This window comes from Phyllobates terribilis, unplaced genomic scaffold, assembly GCF_046119375.1.
Source record: "Phyllobates terribilis strain yellow unplaced genomic scaffold, ASM4611937v1 Scaffold_11__3_contigs__length_659146591, whole genome shotgun sequence".
Lineage (NCBI taxonomy): Eukaryota > Metazoa > Chordata > Amphibia > Anura > Dendrobatidae > Phyllobates > Phyllobates terribilis.
This window is the reverse complement of record NW_027362771.1, coordinates 176,058,485-176,074,966: the sequence shown is the minus strand read 5'-3', so window position 1 is coordinate 176,074,966 and position 16,482 is coordinate 176,058,485. Positions and strand designations below refer to the sequence as shown.

The 16,482-nt window shown below is 40.6% G+C and overlaps 1 protein-coding gene across 10 annotated transcripts in view; it reads left to right on the top strand.

Moving 5' to 3' along the window:
- Positions 1-15,114, top strand: part of OSBPL8 (oxysterol binding protein like 8) — a 287,476-nt gene extending 272,362 nt beyond the window's left edge. For 8 of the 10 annotated variants that reach the window (XM_073651822.1, XM_073651820.1, XM_073651821.1 and 5 more), the window contains 6 exons: positions 465-601; positions 1,152-1,337; positions 2,549-2,702; positions 5,342-5,447; positions 6,393-6,498; positions 8,501-15,114. In XM_073651822.1, coding sequence (XP_073507923.1) covers positions 465-601; positions 1,152-1,337; positions 2,549-2,702; positions 5,342-5,447; positions 6,393-6,498; positions 8,501-8,636 — 825 coding nt within the window. In that variant the 3' untranslated portion in view covers positions 8,637-15,114. The remainder of the gene's footprint in view (positions 1-464; positions 602-1,151; positions 1,338-2,548; positions 2,703-5,341; positions 5,448-6,392; positions 6,499-8,500) is intronic. The other 2 variants (XM_073651823.1, XM_073651829.1) reach the window with 1 other exon arrangement.
- Positions 15,115-16,482: the final 1,368 nt, after the last annotated feature.

The window sequence follows — 16,482 nt, the reverse complement described above, 5'->3', positions numbered from 1 at the left end:
GTTTCAGCAATAAGTGTATACAGATAGGGACACTGTGGGAGATGGAAAGTAAAGGGCATATTAGATATTTACTATATAGTACCAGTACTCATAGGTAAACGAATGGAAACTTTCATACACAATAGAGAATAGCGTGCTTACCTATTGCCCATAGACAGGACGCTTGTTCTGTGTTTCAGACCATGATATGCGCTGGGGTATAGCACTTCTGTGCTTCAGAATGGCGCAAGAATGAAAGGACCACAACACTGATTTAGTCCTGTTATTCCTTTTTGGCCCATTGCGCTACAGTGAAGGAACAAATTCTGCAAACACTGCACTTAACCAGCTTTGTAGACCCTTCATTATCAGGATCACTGGAGATGCCATAGATCGGGCCTGACAGCACCATCCTTGTCCACAGGCTTTTTCCTGCAGCTGAGACTCATTCACTTGACCATAAAAGTGTACATGTTCCTTTCCAGGACTGTGAAGTCTTTATTCATGACAAGAAGACAGACATGTCTGAGACCTTCTGGAACCCCACACATGAGATTAAGCAGCGCAGACTGATCCGATGTACCGTGCAGCGTGATGAGCAGGGAGAGTTTGAATCTGAAAGGTAATTCCTCTTGGGAATATAACTTTGTCTGTGACGGTAAAGCCCCCATAAATATTCGACTTTTGTCGTCCGCACATGCTGATATCGAGGGGTTCGCCAACACTTTAATGTGCATGCGGGTGCTGGCCAACCGATTGTCAGAGATGTGGGTCAGGCATATCTGATTTCGGACTACCGATCGCATTGTTCTCCTGGAGATAAGTCGCCAGCAGAGATGTCGGTCAGCGAGCTTCACATAGAGAATGCATGCTCGTGTGTATTGGAAAGCCAGTCGAGATGTCAGCTGAATGATTGACCGACAGCCACCTAATGTGTATGAGATCTTAAGTTCTGTGCACTTAATGGCGGAAATCTGAAGTGAACTGGCTTTTGATCCATTAGTAAATGTAATTTTCACATAATGAAAATGTAAAATTCTTCTTTTTTAATTATTATTTTTTAACCTTTTTTTTGTTTTGATTTTTTTTATTTTTATGCTTAGTTTGGGTGCAAGGCAAATGTTGCCTTTATAGTTCTAGATGCTAAACAATGCCGCCCTCCATTTTTTCAGGCTCTGGCAGCATGTTACAAGGGCAATCAATAACAAAGATCAGACAGAAGCCACTCAGGAAAAGTTTGTTTTAGAGGAGGCTCAGAGGAAAGCTGCAAAAGAGAGGAAGACAAAGGGAGAGGAGTGGACCTGCAATCTCTTTGAACAGGATCCGATCTCTGGGGAATGGCATTACAAATATGCGGAGTAAGTTCAATCCACTGTGCATTTTATATGTGAAAAATGTATTTATAATGTTAGCGTTGGGTCTCTGACTGTATTACCTGTTCACTAGTGATTTAGCAAAAATTACAATGTGAATACGTTCTCACAATACAATTAGATGGACTCTTGCCATTTGCCACCTCCTTTTTGTGACAGGAAAAATTGTCAGATGTTGATAGAAGGGAGCCAACATATTGGATATTTTTATTAACTGTTTTGGTGTCATTGTTCTCGTATTTGAGCAGTAATGTTGTCATCACCTCATCAATACTCACTTGTTCTGCCTGGACACCGAGATTGAAGACGTTTTTAACTAGATCAACTGTGGACATTTATTACTCATTTAGCCTACAGATTTCAGACCATTAATGAGTATAGGTTGACTTTATGTGAGTTGATCAGTGCAAGATCACTGGCCTGTTTGGCCTACGAAAGCTGTGACAGATGAATCACTAACACCAAGGTTCTGTCCTCATAGCCTTACATTGTTGGCAGCACATCTCCAGTTTACACGCTGCTTTCTTGTTGGAGATTGCTGGCATGTTTACATGGGCCGAGAATAGGAAATGTATGTTTTTTATCGTTCACTGATTCTTGGCTTGTCTATATGCACCTTAATCTGTTGTTTTATCATGCTTTATTTAAAGTTAAAAACATGTTAAAAAAATAAAGTTAATTAAAGTTAGTTAAATTGGATGACTATGGATGTTTTTCACTTTTTTACCACTGTTTGCAATTTAAGTAAAACTGTCACAAAACCCACGTGTATTAAAGAGGTTGTCCAGTCCAAATAGAGAAGTCTGCAGTCACTCTTTTTTTTTTTTTACATTTTTTCTAGTAGCCAGTGGTTGACCTGCTACAGCCACCTTCCCTCTCTCACCAGGCAGAAAGCTACATACAAGCAGCGTTCTTGCCAACTGCTGTATGTACCTCTTGTGTATTGGTCTCTGACACAGGCTGGCACAAGAGTAGCTCTATGCCCTCTAGTGGAGCGTACTGTTTGCTTTGGCAGGCAGAGAGTAGCACTGTGCCCTCTAGTGGCGCATACTGTTTGCTTTGGCAGGTAGGGGAGGCACTAAAAGCTATTGCCAGGTGTCATTTTTTAGTTCTAGCTGTTTGTCGTATATTTGTGTCATTATTAATAGTGGTACTAATTTGCTTTAAAGTGATCCTGATTTTTGCATATTTTATAGTACCCGACCATGGGACCCCCTTAATGACCTGGTTCAGTTTGAAAAAGATGGTGCCGTCCAGACAAAAGTCAGGCATAGGACTCCAATGGTACGTTCGGGGAGTGTAATTAGTCTCAATAACCAAGGGGCAAAGCGGGACAAATGCAATTATCAGGTAGGTTTGGAGTCAAAATAATGGCTTTCCTCTCGTCTCTGTCCTGTCAAGACCCAGGACGCATGTGTAAAATGGAAGCTTAAAGTACTAACCTCTGGCTGTAAGACTGAGAAATCTGATTGTCAGGCTGTGCTACCCTGGTATGTAATACTGTAGGAGGGGCCGTACGCGCCACATCATGTACATTACACTGATACGTGTCCACTTTAGGCCACTGGACAGAGCGATCTGTCTGAAACCTGAACCGGTCCCACTTGGTCCATACACAGTTACTTCTAATAATAGTGAAAATATATGAAAACCCCTGTACCATTTGCTGTTTTCTGTCTTCAAAAAACTACTAACAGTCTCAAGATGCATGACTGCTCTTTATGATGTGTTCTTCTCCCAAAAATATACAGTGGTGGCCAAAAGTATTGGCACCCCTGCAATTCTGTCAGATAATACTCAGTTTCTTCCTGAAAATGATTGCAATCACAAATTCTTTGGTCTTATTATCTTCATTTAATTTGCTTGCAAGGAAAAACACAAAAGAGAATGAAGCAAAAATCAAATCATTGATCATTTCACACAAAACTCCAAAAAAGGGCCGGACAAAAGTATTGGCACCCTCAGCCTAATACTTGGTTGCACAACTTTTAGCCAAAATAACTGCGAACAACCGCTTCCGGTAACCATCAATGAGTTTCTTACAATGCTCTGCTGGAATTGTAGACCATTCTTCTTTGGCAAACTGCTCCAGGTCCCTGATATTTGAAGGATGCCTTCTCCAAACTGCCATTTTGAGATCTCTCCACAGGTGTTCTATGGGATTCAGGTCTGGACTCATTGCTGGCCACCTTAGAAGTCTCCAGTGCTTTCTCTCAAACCATTTTATAGTGCTTTTGGAAGTGTGTTTTGGGTCATTGTCCTGCTGGAAGACCCATGACCTCTGAGGGAGACCCAGCTTTCTCAAACTGGGCCCTACATTATGCTGCAAAATTTTTTGGTAGTCTTCAGACTTCATAATGCCATGCACACGGTCAAGCAGTCCAGTGCCAGATGCAGCAAAGCAACCCCAAAACATCAGGGAACCTCCACCATGTTTGACTGTAGGGACCATGTTCTTTTCTTTGAATGCCTCTTTTTTTTCCTGTACACTCTATGTTGATTCTTTTTCCCAAAAAGCTCTACTTTTGTCTCATCTGACCAGAGAACATTCTTCCAAAACGTTTTAGGCTTTCTCAGGTAAGTTTTGTCAAACTCCAGCCTGGCTTTTTTATGTCTCAGGGTAAGAAGTGCGGTCTTCCTGGGTATCCTACCATACAGTCTTTTTTCATTCAGTCACCGACGGATAGTACTGGTTGACACTGTTGTACTCTCGGACTGCAGGGCAGCTTGAACTTGTTTGGATGTTAGTCGAGGTTCTTTATCCACCATCCGCACAATCTTGCGTTGAAATCTCTCGTCAATTTTTCTTTTCCGTCCACATCTAGGGAGGTTAGCCACAGTGCCATGGGCTTTAAACTTCTTGATGACACAGCGCACGGAAGACACAGGAACATTCAGGTCTTTGGAGATGGACTTGCAGCCTTGAGATTGCTCATGCTTCCTCACAATTTGGTTTCTCAAGTCCTCAGACAGTTCTTTGGTCTTCTTTCTTTTCTCCATGCTCAATGTGGTACGCACAAGGACACAGGACAGAGGTTGAGTCATCTTTAATCCATGTTAACTGGCTGCAAGTGTGATTTAGTTATTGCCAACACCTGTTAGGTGCCACAGGTAAGTCACAGGTGCTGTTAATTCCACGAATTAGAGAAGCATCACATGATTTTTCAAACAGTGCCAATACTTTTGTCCACCCCCTTTTTTAGGTTTGGTGTGGAATTATATCCAATTTGGCTTTAGGACAATTCTTTTTGTGTTTTTTCATTGAAGACAAATTAAATGAAGAGAATAATACCAAAGAATTTGTGATTGCAATCATTTTCAGGAAGAAACTGAGTATTATCTGACAGAATTGCAGGGGTGCCAATACTTTTGGCCACCACTGTATATGTGATATACGAGAAATCTGTATGTATTGGGATGCGTTTCGCTCAATGGTTTTGAATATATACTATTTTTAGTGTTGCATGGTGTCAGGGTTCTTATGTTCTGTTTTTTATTACAATCAGGCTTGGTATTAGGCAGATCTTAATCTGAATATTGGCTACCTTTTGTCTTCTCTAATGGTAGCCATACACATGCGATAGCTGTCATCTGATCTCTCATTCGGAAGACTGCTATCTCTCCCGACACCCCACAACCACAAACACCTGCAGATGGCTCTGTCATGGGCATATCTCCTGGAGAGCAAATAGGTTGGGCAAGTTAATTCAGACTGCCTGCCTCTTAGCTGCTCTGACATAATTCGTTCAGATAGAGTCAGGAACACTCAGGAGTACTCAATAGATGGTCGGGTGATCCTGCTAATATCGGCTTGTTTGTCCGACTTTAATATAATTTATATGGGGGCCATTAGATACAGACATGTTGGAGATTCCTCTTAAGAAATGCTTTTGGATGGGTATTTTAGTTCTTCTAGGCTGTTGTTTTAGGCTGTACCTTCAGATCGTCTGTAGACTGCAATTCTACATGTACAATTGTGTGTATTACAGGTTTGTGTTCCAAAGCTGAAACACAAATCAAGTGGTCAGCAGAAGAAAGGAGAAAGTGGGTGCTCCTCCCCAGAGCTGGATAACCAGGACTCCTCTGGCAGTGAAGGTGAGTTTTCATTTGTAAGAGCTTTGGAGCTTCTGTTTCTCCATTTTGAGACAACCCAGCTGGAGATGGGAGATTATAGGCCAGTCTGTTCTCTCGGTGAAAAAAGTTGTGTACATGGGTTTAAAACCAATAGGAAGCTGGCACCTCCAGTGCTAAAATGCTACGTGATAAAGAGGGTGTGAATATTTGCATCTTAGTTCTGATCTACAAGAAGCTCTGTCAGTGCTCATAAGGCTACAAACTGGTGTAATGTAAAGCTCGTCATCACCATCCAAGATGTGTTAAGTTGCTGTATCAAACTAGGACTAAAACCTAAACAATATTTCATTCATGATTGTCTTATTATGGTTGACATACATAGATCTAACCAATGTATAAAGAGGTTATTCCCTTATTATTTATTATTATAGCGCCATTTATTTCATGGCGCTTTACATGTGAAAACGGGTATACATAAAAACAATTACAATAATCTTAGATAATAGAAGTCACTGACTGGTACAAGAGGAGAGAGGATCCAATCTACAAGGGATGGGTGAGGATACAGTAGGTGGGCCTTATCTATAAGATTTGTCATATATGTCTGATGATTGGAGGACCAACCTCTGCAAACTCCACTCATTAGAACAGGAATCCATGGATCCATTTCCACCTGCAGAGGTGTCTATCAGATGGCAGTATACATACACAGCAGCCTGTAAGTGTCCAAAGAAAGGAATGGGGGTGGAGGAATGCACCTTTCATGAATGCTTTAAGTTATTTTAACCCCTTTGGTGATAACCCCAATGTAAAAGCAGTGGACAACTTCTTTAAGCTGTTTTGGCCAAATATTTAGGTGTTTCGTACAGTTTGTTTACATATATTAAAATCCCTTTAAGAAAGAGGTTTTGAATAATGGTAAAAGAAGAATGACGCAGTAAATGTGTGTCGTCATTGCTCTTCCAGCGCACGTATTAGCTCACAGCAGTAGAAGCCGAAAGAAAGGGGCAGATCATGGAGAATTACAAAGTGCCATAGAATCTATCAAGAAAACACAAGAAGAAATCAACAGGTGATCATATCTCTTTGCACATTGTATTCTGGATGTAAAACTTTTTTAGCCTCGTAGACATGAGGTTCATGTTGTTCAGTGTAAAGAAAATTACTGTAGTGGCTCCTTTGAACAGCATGATCCAGGTTGTTAAATGAGAGCCAATTAGTTATGTGTAAGAACGCTCGTTAGTATGATTGTTCTGTCCAGATAGAATATCATGCACACGTCTTCATTAGACCAGATATGATGCTGATAGAGAGAATTTTCAAAAGGGTTGTCCACCTTTGGATGTGTGTGTATTGTATGTATAATATATATATTGATAGATATAATGTACAGTACAGACCAAAAGTTTGGACACACCTTCTCATTTAAAGATTTTTCTGTATTTTCATGACTATGAAAATTGTACATTCACACTGAAGGCATCAAAACTATGAATTAACACATGTGGAATTATATACTTAACAAAAAAGTGTGAAACAACTGAAAATATGTCTTATATTCTAGGTTCTTCAAAGTAACCACCTTTTGCTTTGATGACTGCTTTGCACACTCTTGGCATTCTCTTGATGAGCTTCAAGAGGAAGTCACCAGAAATGGTCTTCCAACAATCTTGAAGGAGTTCCCAGAGATGCTTAGCACTTGTTGGCCCTTTTGCCTTCACTCTGCGGTCCAGCTCACCCCAAACCATCTCAATTGGGTTCAGGTCTGGTCCAAACTTTTGGTCTGTACATATATATGTATACACCCAAAGGTGAATATATATATATATATATATATATATATATATATATATATATATATATATATATATATATATATATATATATTATTTTTTATGAATGCTTGTATTTAGGATTTTTTGAAATTGGATTTCTTTAAAAATGTGGCCTTTTTACGGACTGCTTCTCTGCACTTTCCACTTTGATGTGGTCTGTGGTCGTAAATCAGCTGAGAGTAACTCAAAAAAAGATAGAGAAGCGTTACAAACTCTCCTGTGAGACCATCAAATAGAGCTGATTGATCCTCAGTTAAATCGTTCTGCAGTCAGCAATAGATGGTGCAAAACACATACTACAGAAGGCAAATGGTGCAACATTTTTAATGAAACGCTGTTGCAAAAATTATTATGAGCCCCACCCCAAAAGTGGACAATTACTTTAAGCCAGTCGACCTCTTTAGACAACCCAATATTCGATATATGGGCTCGTCTAATTTGGCCTTAAGACTAATGCCACAATCAACTTTCCAAAATTGCACATCCTTTTTGATAATTCAGCCTAATCTCACAATTTCTGTGTATATTGGAAAAAAAGGAAATTTGTGGATTTGACATACATGCCACTAAGCATGAAACATCCCATAAATCTGAGCGAGTCCAGCATCCGAATCATCTTAAAATGTGTGAAATGTGTTTCAGACCTTTCTGGATTAAGAGCCTGAAGTGCGTTAGCAATGACTTTCTTTGTATGGATCTAAAATCATTTTAATGACCACTCAATACATTCTTGAACATAAGAAATGAACTTGGATGCTGGATCCCTTTCATGTTTCCGGGATTACTAATGCTCTCCTTGTACGCAGTCTATAGCTGTGTGAGATGGAAATTTCTTTTTTTATGCCGGTCCGTGTTCTATTCCCGTATCCAGACTGCGTAACTGCTGAATTAAAGATTGATCTGAAACAAAAGGAGTCTCCGTTATTCAATATTGCAGTGGTATATTTACTAGGCTGGCTGCTGCTGTTTTTCAGACAATAGCCATTTTATTAATCCTGCACAACCCCATTAAAGTAGAATGGCTGTAATCTATCAGCACTTACTATTGTAACGATGCACTATAGAAGATGCATCTGAATAAGTAGTAGTTTGAGCTGAACATTAGCACACACTTTATTAAGGCTATTGTGCAGTACAAGTGTCTGATATCTTTTGAGCCTTGTACAGTGTATTTCTCCTATAATGTATATGTACATGTTCTGCTTATTATAATCTCCCCCCTCTTGTTCTGTCCTGTAGGAACATCATCGCTCTCCGTAATCGTGTAACTGCAAATGCCTCAAACACAGAAGGTAGTTTCCTTCAGCAAAGAGACTATTGTATTATTATCTTCCTGATTTTTCTTCAGATTGCCATTAACTATTTGTTCAAATGAAAGAAACGGACTCGCATAGAAGTATGTGGAGTCTGGAACTGTCACTGTTGGATTGGGACCACTTCTTGCCTCACTAGCATTTTCAGTGCTTTTCATCCCCGCCATGTTGGAGGTCAGATGATTTGAACTTTTGGGTGCAATATTCTTCTTTTTAAAGTATCCGCCCTGGACTCTGGAATCTTGTACAGCTTTTCACTTTGTCCACATCGCCAGTAGAACAAGTATGAAAGTGGCTGCACGATCTAGCGAGCTGTGCCATTGATTTCGCTGTTACACCTCTCCCTGTTCTGTAATGTCCATGTCACAGGTGTATATGAACATGTCTTCTGTTGCTGGCTGCCACTGCAGGTCTTTGGGGTATATTGAGGTAATGGCAGTCTGAATAGAAAGTACAGCCTGGAAAGCAAAGGTCTTGTTAATTCAGGTACATGACAAATATCACATTTCTATTAAATATTTCTGTAACAGGATCCTTCACTAGTATTCTGCAGAGTTCTGGTTACCAGGTACCTTATGCCTAAACTGATAGCCACCGGAAAGCAGTGGGTGATATTGATAAGGTATGCCTTCACTGCAAGCTGCGGCAGGACAATGTACTGCTTTTCTGGGTGAGCTTGCTTCAAGATGCTATAGTTACAAATAAGTCCACAATGTAGCCATACCTTTGATTTGCGTTGATTAGCTGGCAATGTCATTTATTTAGTACTCTATAATCTTTTCCTATTTCTCGATTCATTCTCACTCTTTGCAGTGTCTGAAAACTCAGTTGTGTCAGCAAACATGGCCAAGTAAGCTACTGCTGCTGACGGATCTTAGTTACACATTAGTTAGACATGTAAAAGCCTCTACAGAGTTTGCTGCGTTACAGAAATGAACTATCTGCTGGAAAGGAGAGTCAGACTGCCTTAAGGCCCCTATGCACACTGTACTAATGGCAGCTGAACCTACCGTTCTCAGCCCGACTGTCCAATGTGTAGGGAGGCCTCCTGACTCTCTCCCGACAGATGATGTTGGGGAAGAGAAGGATCTGGCATGATGGATTTCCGGAAGCCGATCCTTTAGTTCTCCGGGAGTCTAGTAGCTGCTCTTTTGTAGGGAAAACAGGTGCGCTCAATCGTTCTTGTGTGGGGAGTCGGGAGAGATAGCTGTGGGGCAAACTTAGTGGGTAGAAGGCTGTAAGTAGCTGCCAAACGCTCCTGGCAGCAGGTTATCTCTCTTAAGAACAAACTGATCAGGCCTATTGAAATCCAACATACCCGACCATTCTTTTGCCTAATGACCTCTGTCGGGGAAAAGTCTGGAGGCCCCTTTATACATTATATGGTTAGTGCTTCCAACTAAATATAGCAGGTTTGACTTTAAATAATGTTTATTAATATGATTATAACAAGTGCCATCAATAGCATGTTGATTTTTTTCTACACTCCAGAGACTAGCATCAAACAAGAAAATAAGGAGAAACCATAGCAAATCATGCTATGAGGATCTTTACAGTAGTGATTTTACAGCAAATGTTAATGAAATGTGGAGCTTCAGTTTAAGTGTGGTCCAATCCCATGTATCAGGATTTAGACCACTTATCGGAGTACCACTCAGGAGTATAAGTCAGTATCATTCTGTTACTGATGTAGGACCAATATAGATTTATAGGTAGATGTAAAGCTGGCCCTACAAATGTAATAGCCGCCAACCATAAGATCCAGCAGGGAGCTAACTCTCCAGACTCTCCTATGCACATGAATATTTGGCCATGCTGAGCCTTATGTGTTTTCAATAGGGATAGAGGAGATAGCTGCTGCCAGACACATCTGCCAGCGGCTTATCTTTCCTGAAATAAATGGACCGGCTGTTGAAATTCAATCTATCTGATCTTTTCTCCTCTGTCAACACCTGATGGTCATATATATTCGGAGTAAAGTCCCATTCACTACATGGAGAACTCTGTGCAAACTTGGCTCAACCTTCCATCCAGCTGAAGAAACAAATAAAGCCCAAGGGTCTGAGGCACCAAAGATAGATTAAAACCTAATTAGTTTTTTTCCTCTTGTCTTGCTTAAACAAGGTCCTATGGCTGTAATGTTGCTACATTGTTTTTTGTCTCTTAATATGATGGAATGACTAAAATATGAAGTTTTAATCTGTCTCTGGTGCCTTGAACCCTCTGAGGTCATCTGATGGTCGGCCACTCTGGCCAACTTTCATCTAATGTGTGTAAGGGCCTGAATATAACTATTAGTACTGTTCCAATAGTCTAGTATAGATCCCATGCAGGAGATCATATGTATAAAACAGTGGCTCTAACCATCACAGAAAACACACTGGTCACTAAGCCAGGCACACCGCACTGCTTCCTCCTTTATTTATACATTGTGCCCAATGTACCCAGCTTCTATCCAACTTTTATTGTGAGGTTTAGCATGTCATCCATGTACAGTCCGAAAGTATGTATTAGGATCATGGCCCCTATATTTTTGGCAGTATTTAAATTTTAAGTCAGATTAAGCACTTGTTCCTGGTTTTGATGGATACGAATACATGTAAAGAGTTGCCCACGTTCAGGCCATTGACTGTGCAAAAACGCAACTTGAATATTGCCAGAGTTTGTGATACTTATATAGCATCACATTGAATGTATGTTTCATCTTTTTGCTCCTTAATTTCTTATCTGTTTTAAGTGATTTCAGTACTTGCTAATATAACTAGAAATAAAGGATGGCACGCGAGCGGAGAATTGATGACTGGGGGAGGAGCACAGACATTCTGGCTAAAGCAAAATGTCGATGTTTTGCCTAGAATAACAGTATACGTATCATAAGGATCAAAGTGCAATATTAGGCCCCACATAAGGAGGGCTCTTCACACTGCTGTGCCCTGGACTATGGCAGCACACAGAGAGAAAGTATAATGTAAGAGAAGCCAAGTGCAAGGTCCCCAGTTATAATACCCCATTACTGCGGTGTAACTGTATGTTCATTTTCTTTGGGGGTGCTTGGCTAGATACATTTCTAGGCTACACTCAAGCCCAACAGGTAAATATATTTTCAGGTTATGGTTTTGAGCACTAAAATTAAACATTTGAGGCAATTTTCTACTTAGATGTGTATGCTTAACTTTCAGCATTGTGCCTCTATTCATCATGTAATCTCTGGAAATGCTGGCATTTTCTCCTTTTTGCAAAGGTTCCCGATAAATTAGTTGTATTCATGTTTAAATTTCAAGGTGAATAATTCACTTTAAAAAAAATATATATATATTTATGTGCATTTAAGTCATTGCCAGTAAAGCACTAACCTGCCAGCACCATATATAACCAAGTATACTTTTTACGTAATCATTAATTTTTACCCATTTTACTTATTTGTACATCTATGTAGGTCATAATTATTACATAGTATACAGAGAGAATAATGAAATATCCAGCCTAAAGCTGGGCTCACTAGTTCTGGAAATAGTGCAGGGAGCAGCCGAACGACTGCAGTTCAGACCCACGGCAGAAATGTTCATTGACACTTTACTTACTCTTGTGCCACAATCTGCAACACGTTTTCAAAAATGATGATGGAATTACATAAATAAAATGTTTTTTTCCCAAATCATGAAAAAACTAGACAAAAGCAAGGAATGTAATAAGAGAAAACCCCAATGCTCTCCAGTTAAATCCCCCAGCGCTTTAGCGTCTCCCCTCCGGTGCTCCCCAAACTCTTGGTTGGGCAAAGCAGTGACGTTCCGATTTCCAATGTAAGTGCTGCAGCCAGTCACTGGTCTCGGTGTTATAGAGCACAAGACCACTGAGGTCAGCGATAGGCTGCAGCAGTCATGCGAGTAGACAGCTCGTCATTGTACACACAGATTCGTGGGAAGTACTGGAACGGTGGGGGATATAACAGGAAATATTGGATACATTATTTTACTACATTGCCTTTTATCCAGTTTTTGTGACGTCAGAAAAAATACACCACAAATTAAAATAAATATGAACACGATGTTGCAAATAGCCGCATCATATATCCCAAATAATGCTTTATTGTTACGTGTGAATGGAGCTTTTAAAATCCTATTCTCAAATTGCTTTCTTTCTTCCTTTCAAACCTGAACATGTGAACACGCCCAGTGCTTAAATTTGATGCATCAATCACCTCTGATTCTAAAGTATGACTTTTCTGAATAATTGTGACAGCTTTAATATTTGCCAAAATGAACTGGAAAGGGGTAAAAGATGACAGCTCTTCCTGCCAAAGCAATTGGAACATTCCTTACTATACAGTAGAAACTTCCACCACGTGGAGAATTGAGGGTTTATTGTATGTCTGACCCTTGTGTCATACCAAAATTTCTTTATTATTCTGTCCATATGATATGGATTGTCTATGTATACTGTAGGTTCTAAACATTGTAGCTGTAGTGATATAATTATTTGTACAGTAAGTATTCTTATATGAAACAGAACATTGTATCTTCCGGATTTCTATCAGAATCCTAAAATCACTCATACGTCTAATAACAATTTCCGTTGTGTAGCCCATAACTCCACTTAAAGCATTACATATCCATATTGGTGCAGAGATGTATCCTAACATCCTGTAGCCAGCACTGAAGGGTTAATTATCTAACCGCATAGGTCACAATTCAGAATTGTATAGTGAAAACTGTGTATTTAGAAACGTACTCTTTCATGTACAGAGCACCTTTAGTGATAAGGGACTGTACAGTGCACTCCATGATGACTTTTATGTGAATTGTATAGTGGTTTAATAATCTAGAAAACTGGTTAGCAATATATATATAATTAATACATATCATCACCTGTAATTTCTAGCTCTCTGCACTTTCTCATTGAGAAGCTTATTGTGTTGTTACAGAACAACCATAATGATCAGAATGCTCATGTGTATAGGGCAGTGTTGTGTATATATGGAAGGCATCCCCACACATTACATGTACGTATATATCTCTGAGAAAGGTATGTTGTCATGTACTTACCAGGGAATGGTTTCTGAACACTGAGTCCAGTGTAACAAGGTTACTTATGACAAACATACAGTATAAGGTACAATCCCATTTTTGATGAATTTCCTGGGGCTGAGCGTAATTGTAGCCTGGAGCTCCGCCATCTTGTTGTAAATGACACAGCTTCTGGCATATTTTCATGAAGTCCTGATATAACATTACTGCGTACATTCTCCTCCACTGATGGGAGCCTAAAATGCCTTGCTGGCTGATTTGCCATTGAGAAAGCAAGACTGTCCCTTTAGTGCAGTATATGGAGTAGCATACAGTGGTGCGGTATAATTTTTCTGTAGATCATGTATTTCATGTCCTACATGTGCACTTTTTGGATGACACTGAAAGCCAGAGAGCTGTCTGAACATTGTTACCTGTGCCTTTTTGATAAATGGTTTTGTGTTTTGGGGTTTGTGCCATATTCATACGATCACAGGTTTCAAGCCCATGCTCTTACTTTTCTAAGAGGATTTGCAATACTTGGTCAGATATTTATCTCCTTCGCTCTTGAAGGGTAAGCTGTGCATACTTTCAAGTTAATCAGCTTTCTTCTGACTGGACTCCCTTTCATAGAGTATCGGGAGGAACAGCAGGGTCAGAGGGAGGACCTGTGACGTATCTTAAATTGTTGCATTTATGTCCACATATTGGGTGTATATACAATGAAGTCATTACAACTTGTGGCATATTCCTAATAGCCATAGCAACAAGCAGTGACCTCTTACACAGAAGTGTAACTTCATTACAATGTTTCAAATGTTTTTTTTTATTTGCATCTCACAGCTTTTAAGTACAAGAAATCCAGTGATATATATATAGTTCTGTATACCTATGTATTCCTAGTGCTTGAAAACATGCGCTTGGATCTCAGCGGAGAAGAGGTTAAACCAGGTGTGACTGAAGGCTTCTGTATCTCCACCTTGTACTTTTCTGCACACCTGTTCTTTTACCATCATTGCTTGTTTTGTACTGTTACATTTTTAACTACAATAGACTGTTATATCAACATTGAGTAAAGACCAGTGTTATGTATCGATGAAGAGCCAGAACCCATGACAAATGAATGTGAGAAGAATAAAGGAAAACAACAAAGACAATGTTATTTGTATCTAATAAAAAGTGCATTAGATGATTTTCCATGTTGAACCTGCGAGAAGGAATAGCACTGTCTTAGCCGGACTCCATACACATTGAACCTCATGTATAATTACCATTTCTGCCAGAGATTGAGAAATTGTGAATACCAACCATTCGGGGTAGGAATCATGGGATGTGACATTTTACCGTCATTAGTTATACATGAGGTCCAGTGGTTCCCGTGTCACGGAGCTAGGATGGAATGACAAATGTGCTGTCTTGTAGCATGTTATGTGTTCATGTGTGTTTAACATCTTGTCCAATGGCTTTTTGAAAATGGAAACATTACCACTGGTCAGTAGTTTTGTATTTCCAATTAGAATAAAACATGATCATAATACATTCCTGTCTGGTTTATATGTACTGATAGTCTAGACCGAGTCAAGAGTCAAATCAACAATAAGGGAACCTCTAAATATAAAGAAGCCACATGTATATGATTAAAGATACTGCTCCTTGATCCAGTAAGCACAAATATGAAGATATCATGTCTAATCTTTATTGGTATGCAGTTATATACCAGTTATATCTATTTCTATTGGAAGGCAGTATGGTGCTGAAAGTAGCTGCTTCCTCACTAATGTCTCACATCCCAGAATTCCTTGTATATAGTCCTACTAGATGGTGGCCCGATTCTAATGCATCGGGTATTCTAGAATAGGTATGCGGCCGACGGGGCGCAATTAGCAGAGCGGTGTTTAAATTTTGCGCCAAAATCGCTGATTGGTTGCGTTCGGCAACCGCGACCAATCAGCAAAGCGGTGTTTAAATTTGGCGGCAATATTGGTGATTGGTCGCGGGCGGCGGCCGCGACCAATCAGCGAACCGTGTTAGTGAGGACTGGAGAGCGTGTTTAAATTTGGCACCAAAATCGCTGATTAGTCACGACCAATCAGCAGAGCGGTGTTTAAATTTGGCGCCAATACTGCTGATTGGTCGAGGCTGCCGGCCGCGACCAATCAGCGATTTTGGCGCAAAATTTAAACAACGCTCTGCTGATTGGTTGCGGCCGTCAGCCGCGACTAATCAGCGAATTTGGGGCCAAATTTAAACCCCGCTCTGCATCGCTCTGCTGATTGGTCGCCGGCCGCGACTAATCAGCGATTTTGGTGCCAAATTTAAACACGCTCTCCATTCCTCACTAACACGGTTCGCTGATTGGTCGTGGCCACCGCCCGTGACCAATCAGCGATTTTGGCGCCAAATTTAAACACCGCTCTGCTGATTGGTCGCGGATGGTGGCCGCGACCAATCAGCCAGATTGGCGCCAAATTTAAACAACGCTCTGATTGGTCGAGTCGCCAAAATCGCTGATTGGTCACGGGCGGTGGCCACGACCAATCAGCGAACCGTGTTAGTGAGGAATGGAGAGCGTGTTTAAATTTGGCACCAAAATCGCTGATTAGTCGCGGCCGGCGACCAATCAGCAGAGCTTTGTTTAAATTTGGCGCCAATACTGCTGATTGGTCGCAGCCGGCAACCGCGACCAATCAGCGAGCTTGGCGCCAAATTTAAACAACGCTCTGCTCACTGGTCGCGGACGCCAGACGCGACCAATCAGCGATTTTGGCGCCAAATTTAAACACCGCTCTGCTGATTGATCGAGGCCAGCAACCGCGACCAATCAGCAGTATTGCCGCAAAATTTAAACCCCACTCTGCTGATTGGTCGCAGCCGGCGACCGCGACCAATCAGCAGAGTGGGGTTT